The sequence below is a fragment of the Scardinius erythrophthalmus genome (genome assembly GCF_964197995.2).
Source record: "Scardinius erythrophthalmus genome assembly, chromosome: 19".
Classification (NCBI taxonomy): Eukaryota; Metazoa; Chordata; class Actinopteri; order Cypriniformes; family Leuciscidae; genus Scardinius; species Scardinius erythrophthalmus.
This window is the reverse complement of record NC_138239.1, coordinates 6,114,417-6,122,288: the sequence shown is the minus strand read 5'-3', so window position 1 is coordinate 6,122,288 and position 7,872 is coordinate 6,114,417. Positions and strand designations below refer to the sequence as shown.

The 7,872-nt window shown below is 37.2% G+C and overlaps 1 protein-coding gene across 1 annotated transcript in view; it reads left to right on the top strand.

The window, feature by feature from the left end:
- The window catches only part of itpk1b (inositol-tetrakisphosphate 1-kinase b), a 50,688-nt gene that overhangs the window by 16,549 nt on the left and 26,267 nt on the right, over positions 1-7,872 (top strand). The window contains exon 3 of the mRNA XM_081347352.1: positions 865-889. Within this exon, the coding sequence (XP_081203478.1) occupies positions 865-889 (25 nt within the window). The remainder of the gene's footprint in view (positions 1-864; positions 890-7,872) is intronic.

The following is a 7,872-nucleotide window of genomic DNA, read 5'->3' as shown; positions in this document are numbered from 1 at the left end:
TCACTATGAAATCAAAATTGACAATTCATATTTTTATGGAATATTTTAGTATTTATTATAAATTATTTTGTATGTGCACAACATTTTTTGTTGTTGTTAAATTTCATGTGCCCTCATAATCTTTTATATCTTCTCGTATGATGTGTTTACTGGCGTGAGGGCGGGGCAACCAGTCACTCACATGAGATCAACCAATAGCAATCCAATGATCCTATCAATTCCCAATGGACAAAATCAAGTCCCGCCCTACATTTGTTTTTCTTGTGCGAGAATCAGAATAAGTCACAATAATGAAGAAAAGGCTTTTGCAACTTCAGGTTCATGTCGACTTTAATGACCCCTTAAAATCATCCAAAGGGCTTCCCCATCAACATGCTTTATTTTCAGATCCTCTATCAGGATCCAATTTCAGGATCTCACAACAAAGCATAAGTAAAATGCAGCACATATTTAACTTTAGTGCAAAATATGATCGCTCGAAAACTGAGCAAACCTATTCTTGTGTGTCAGCTTGTCCTGTTGTTTTACAGAAACACTGGGGTAAATTCTAACATTTGACTAGCGCTTGCTTTGTGACAGTCGTTCCTTGTTGTGCGCTGTTTAAAAGTAGACATTTTCTGACAGCGCATCAGGTTGATCGCTCTGACTTCCGTAGTGTTGATTCCCAGTCAGGGTTTCTCTCTCAACTCTGTTTCTAGGCAACAGATATTTTTATCCAGGTTTTATTTTTTTTCATGTCAGAATGTAATCGTTATGATTGTATCTTGAATTTAAAAAAAAAAAATTAATAAATCTTTTTTTGTTGTCAACCTGTGGCATGAGCTAAAAAATAACTTTTTTTTCTTTTTTCTTTTTTTCTTTCAGGAAAAGAGGGATAGATGTTGTACAGGTAAGTGGATCTCCTCTTAACAAAATAAATTTTCAGATATTTATTTAATGTGTGTAATTTCAAACAGTGACCACCTACGAAGAAATGAAGGGAAGAAATGTAGATTAGGATGATTCGGAGGTGAGACTTTAGTCTCGATAGTGCACAAGAGTGAGTTCAAATGTTAATTTCCTTTGTTCTCTCAGAGTAGCTCTCTCTTCCAGTTCTTCCAGTTTTTCCAGTCGTACAGTTTGAACCGTCAGAGACGTCTAAGCTTACGCTACTCCTACATCCTACTGTGTCACGTCGGGTCAGAGGTCGCTCTGTAAATTTGTAATGTTGTGATTCAACTCATAGCTGGCTAGTTGGCTTATAATGCTTTAATGAAAACTTTTTAAAAATCTGTATAGGAAAAATACTTCCAGAACCAAGGCCGCTGAAAAAGAAGATGAGCTATTAAAGGTGCAGTAAGCGATTTCTGAGAAGCTGATAGCTGATAGCTCCGCCCCCAAACTCATAAACATGCTCATAAACAGCGCCGGCACCTTACATCTGATTGGCTATAAGTGTGTGTTGGTGCTCGGTCTGATCCACTTTCAACAGCATTTCTCAGAAATCGCGTACTGCACCTTTTAAAAAATATTAAAAATAACTTGTGGCTTCTGGCATATACCAATCCTGAACAACATCTGCGTTTATTGTAGGTCTTTATAAGTAGAAAGTTTGGTAGTAGTTTACCGTGGAATTAGAAAGATGTGTTGAGTATGCAGTTGTTTGCGCATTACAGTGGACAGATGAACTGAATATGTGAATGAAATGGTCTGGGCCTGTTGATGATCTTACTGGCTAAGGCTCCATTCCTGATTCCTAGGAGATTGAGCTGGTGTTTAGCACTGAAAAGTGCTAAACACAAAATATTTCTGTCTCGTTTTCTATTCAGTTTATTATTGAAAGCGGAAAGTATAGTTAGCTTGTTTTCATTAGAGAGACTGTTTTGATAGTAAAGCTCAAATTGTTCTCATTGGTTTGGACTAAGCATGCTAATGTTAACATTTGAACATTCAACAAAGCCAAGGCCTGGAAAGCTTTCCTTTCACAATGAGACAGCAGAATCCTTGCCAGTAAAACATCTACCAACCGTCTTTCAGCAAGTGACCACAAGGAATATGAACTTTATATTTCAAATATGAAGATCGATCATAGTGATTGATTTATATAGCACTTTATACAATATATTGCTTTAAAGCAAGTAGCTTTGGAGTGTTAAACATGAAAAAAACTTTGTCAATTAAAATTACTTTATCAATTATTAGAATAACTTCAGTTTTTACTATAAAGCAGCTCTCCAGTGTGCTCATGTTTTTACTCGCATCTGACCTCAACGAACTGAACAGAAGAAATGAACAGAAGAAGACTTTCACGTCAAAGAAGGCGGAGCCACAGAGCCACACCTACTCATTACATAATCACCATGGACCGACCAATGGTTGTTTACCAGTCTGAGCAAATTTTCCCAGAAAATTTGCTTTGGCAAGTTTTTTCGAACTCCCGAAATTAACTGATTTTGTCCGAAATAACTTGCTTATGCTTATATGACGCAGTCAGGCGCTGCCGCTCCTTTCGTTTCGTTTTGTTGCTTATGTTTATTTTACGATTAAAATTAAGTTTAACGTTTGCCTCCTCCTTCACTGATCTTGAACTTTGTTCGTTAAATTTGATCACTTAAATTGACATTATTTCATTTCATTCAAATAAAAAAGAATAAAGTTCTGAATTACTACTCACACAGGACAGTTTATTTGATGGAAATCGAGCGTAACGCGGATATGACGCAACGAAGAGGGGCGTTACACTGGCTAAAATAGCAGATTTTTCTTTATTTAAACATTGTTAGAAACATTTGGGATAATGGAAGTACACAAGTCAACAACTTTGTTCTAGTGTTTTTTGGATAATCTAAAAATTTTGTGCCTTTAACCTCGAGTGCAGAGAGAGAGAGATGTGTTTCCAGATCATTACTTACACTGACATATTATTAGGGCTGGGCAAAAAGATCGGTTTTTCGATTAATCGTTATTGAAAATGTGGTCGATTCAAAATCGATTCTCAAACGCCATCAATCGATTTTTTTTCCCATATTTATTTATCTATTACCCAAAAGCCAGTATTAGTTTTCCTCCACTGTTCATAGGCTTGCAAAACTCCATTTTATAGATAATGCTGTTAGATTTTGTTTGTTTTATCTTAATCATAAAATAACCTCAACTAGTGCTGCACGATTAATCATATCGCAATCGCGATGTCAAGTCTACGCAATTATATGACGCAAAATGCTGTGATTTTATATGAAATAAACAAATTTGGGCTGTTAACGCAATTAACACAGCATCTGTTAATTTTTGTCATCCTTTGGCTAGTGTTACATGATAGTGTTAATTTTTTTTAATGGGTTTATGTGAGGATTGTTAATCTGTTTGATCAAGGCATGCGACTGTTCTGACTTGTCCAATTTTCAGCATCAATTTTTCATCTTGCATCAAAATCCTGTCTATTCATTGTATGCATTTGAAATATAGAGTTGGGTTCTGTATTAATGTACACAAGTGTACCTAAAATAAAAAAGTTTAATGTACAGGTTTGTAGCTCTTAATTTCTTTTTATTAATTAACCACTTGTAAACTTACGTTCACTGTTCTTTTTTTCTTTTTTTTTATAAATATAGGATTTGTATTAAATCTATATTCATTGAGTGGAATCGAAATCGAAAATCGAATCGAATTGTAACATCTGAATCGATACCCAGCCCTACATATTATGTAGATAGTTCCTCCACAGAGTTCTCAGTAATATCTTCTGGAAACAACACAATAAACTGTTGTTGGAACTGGAATATTATAGACTTGTACAGTAAGTGACCACTTAGCAGCCACCCAGAACACTCTAGCATTATAAAAATGTAGTTGCCCGTTTTGAAGCGTTGTCATATTTGGCCTTGCATGCTCTTAGCAATGTCGTCACTTTTCATGTGTGTTTGACATTCACAGTAATCAGGGGGTCACATCACTCCATGCGAATATCTAAAAACTGAGTAGTCCCTTCAGGCCGACCTCACGTTTTTTTTATTTAAGTGTGGGAAAAACAAAGGCAGGGAGTCTCTGGTGAATAAATAGCCCAGTTCATGTTCCTTGGTATTGCTTTACCACACGCACGCACACACACAAACTTGAAGATACGTACTTTTGATGACCTTCCATTCACTTTTCTTAAAGGGATAGTTCATGTAAAAATTTAAATTCTGTCAGTGGACATTGTCTTTGTAATAATGTTGGTCGTCTCACTTTCTTTGTTCTGTTCATCTTCAGACTAGTTGTCATCCAATCATGTTAAGTCTATGTAATCCAGTAATACATTCAACCACATTAACCCTAGACCATGACTTCATCAGGCTCATTTCCTCTCTAAATGCTCCATGATTCATGTTTAATTCTCCTACTTTGAGGCTGTGAGGCTCCATTAGGATGAAGAACATTTCCTGTTCCTCTCAAGTGCGTTGGTCTGTGAAGAAGCCTCTTGGTCAGTTTTTTTCCTTTGATTGACGCATTTGTTCGGGCATAATGTGAGTCAAGCCCATCGTTTTCATCTCGTCATCTTTATGTGCTCCTTTTTATACCCAGAGATACAGACTCTAGGGTACTTATCTCTCCTCTCAGTGAGCTTTTATTCTAATTCCCTGCTTATTTTCTAAAATGGATCTATCAAACATGAGCTCTGGCTGGGAAGAGTTTCAATATTTCATGAATGAGAGAAGATTAAAGAGTGATGGCATCAACCGCTGCCTCTGCTGCTTTCTTCTATTCAAGAGTGGTATTTTTGGTTCCGCAAATGGATTATTTGATGTAGATGTGGATGAATGTTTATTTAAATCAAAATTTATTCTACTTATCATAATATACATTCATCAGTGCACACATTATTCCAAAACAATAATGAATTTGTAATGAAAACTTTGTAATGTTTTATCGCAATGTACTAACTTGCTCTGCCTCCGAAACAACTTTCCATTAAAGGAACGCCGACTTTTTGGGACTTTAGCTTATTCACCGTATCCCCCAGAGTTAGATAAGTTAGTGCTGGGCGGTTTGACCAAAAATCAACATCACTGTTTTTTTCTAAATTATACCGGTTTCGCGGTTTTTACCGTTTTTTTTTTTTTTTTTTTTTCAAGCATGATGGGTGTTAACCACATTTTCTACTGAGTGAGAGAGGAAATACTGCAGTAGATTTACTTATAATGCCCTATTTTATTGTCATGAGTGAATATTATAGAAAAAATCCACACTAATATTAATAATACAGGTTTGCAAGGCTGTTTACAAAGAGGTGCCAGCAGGACGCGCTTTAGGAGCGGCAGAAACAGTGGTTTCCCCGGTAACGGCTGTACACAAAGCAGCAACGCTCATAAACACTGCTTTATCAGGAAAGATAAAGAAAGATTCAATCGTAATAACAAAGAAACTTTTCTAAAGACCGTCAGTTTACTTCAGATACGTTAATACAGTATAAAAACACGCGCGCCGCGAGAAAAAAGACACTCTCACCCCCACACGTCTCGTGCCCATTCTAGTCAATGCTTGTGTTTCAGATCGAAGCTTCCCAGAAGCGGCTCTCCGCGCCGCTTCGCTAAATATAGGCGCCTAGTCTATTTTAAAGCACCGCGTGGAGGACGGAATAAAACCTTGTCGCAGCTGTAATGCGCCGCAGACGTGTGTTGTAAATGAGGGGTGAGACTGTGTCGCGCAGCGCCGCGTTCCGATTAAAGCGACATACACCGGTATTGCGGTATATTAAAAATTCATATCGTAACAAAAATAAACACCGGTATTCGGTATGAACCGGTAAACCGCCCAGCACTAAGATAAGTCCATACATACCCTTTTCATCTCTGTGCGTGCCGTAACTCTCTGACGCACCCACCGCTAGCCTAGCTTAGCACAGAGACTGGAGGTGAATGGCTCCAGCTAGCATACTGCTCCCAATAAGTGACAAAATAACGCCAACATTTTCCTATTTACACATGAGCAAATCACTCCGCCCAAGAAGCAGTGCTTCGCCTTCTGTGAATATAGTTCCCAGTATGTATACAGTTAGAAGATGGCTGTGTCTCATGTGACCTTGTTATTTGTACACGCTGTGACTATACAAATCACAACATGTAAATAGGAAGATGTTGGCGTTATTTTGTCACTTATTGGGAGCAGTATGCTAGCTGGAGCCATTTACCTCCAGTCTTTGTGCTAAGCTAGGCTAGCGGTGGGTGTGTCAGACAGAGTTACGGCACGCACGGAGATGAGAAGGGTATGTATGGACTTATCTAACTCTGGGGGATACGGTGAATAAGCTAAAGTCCCAAAAAGTCGCGTGTTCCTTTTAAAGGGAGAGTTCACTCAAAAATTCTAAAGTTCCAAATCCATTATGATTAATTCGGCTCGGCCCTCACAATGCATTATGGGTATTCTCTAGCCGTTGAGCGTACATCGGTTGTACACTCGTTATTGCGGTGCATTATGGGATTGAATGAGTGCACTCGATAACATCCTCTGGTTTCGGACACCACAACAAATGGCTGTCCCCTCAAATAGTGCCCTATTTAAGGGTATGGGGGCGATTTCGGACACAGCCCATTTTTGATACGCTCTACCATTCTAAATTAAACTAAACATTTTGGTGGAGGGATAGCAATCTTTCATAAAAATATCTTAATTTTTTGTCTTATAGATGTGTTTCATAGATGAATGGAAGTAATGGGTTTGAGATTATATGAGGATAAAGTAAATTATGACAGAATTTTCATTTTTGTGTAAACTATCCCTTTAAACATCTTAGACTTTGGCGTTACACTTTATTTTAAGGTGTCATTGTTACAGTGTAATTATATTTAAGTACTGTGTAATATTAATTAACTACATGTACTTACTATAGGATTATGGTTTGGTTGAGGGCTATTTGCATGTAATTATGCATAATTTACTGTTATTACTATGGTAAGTACATGTAACATATGTAACAAAGACACTAAAATAAATTGTTACCGACTTTTGTGAGTAAAAGAGCCTTTGTAAAATCTTGTCGATAGTTGTACGCATTTTTATGCTAATGTTATGGCAATAATAGCAAATAACTAGGGCTGCACGATATTGAGGAAAAATGCGATATGCGATAACTCAATAATGCGAAACGATAATGCTTAAAGTGTGTAAAATTAACTTAAATTATCTTTAAAAAATATATTTAAAATTATATAACCTACATACGTGTTTCACATTCTTTTTGTGACAAGAAAACATCCCTACAACTTCTGAAAGTGAACGTCAGTGTTTTACTGTAGCATAAGAAGTGTTATTTTAACATGTAAACCATAAAAGTGTAAACCACAGGGTTTAGGGTTTCAGGTAGGCCTACAATTGGGTTATTTAACAACAGAAACTGAATAATCAAATGTAAAAATAAAACACTGCTTAGTTTGCACTGTATGAATTAAGTATATACTGATTCTTATTAAAGCTACAAAAGTGAGTGATTTTCTCTTTGTCTTTTGTTCATGACCCCAGTTATTGCAAGCCGTTGCGATATGCATATCACGAGATATACATTTGCGATATTTCCATAATTTCGATATATTGTGCAGCCCTACAAATAACGCTAGATTTGCCTTACTTTCAAAGCGGCTGCTGCTTCTAATCAGCTCGTGTCCTGATGATTTTAACTCTGAACGACAGCTTCAGAACCTTCCTGGACTCAGATAAATTCATCTTTGAGTCCTCGTTGCGCATGTCTCCCTCCGCCAGCATCTGTGGGCATGAGTCATCGGTGCAGGACTGGGTCAGTGTCTGACCTCTGCCTGCTCATTTCTGTCATGAGCTCTCAGTATGTTTTAGTAATGACAGATAGACAGATTCTTTAGTCAAATTGGTTATATGCTTGCATGGAAAGGCATTTTAAAGCAG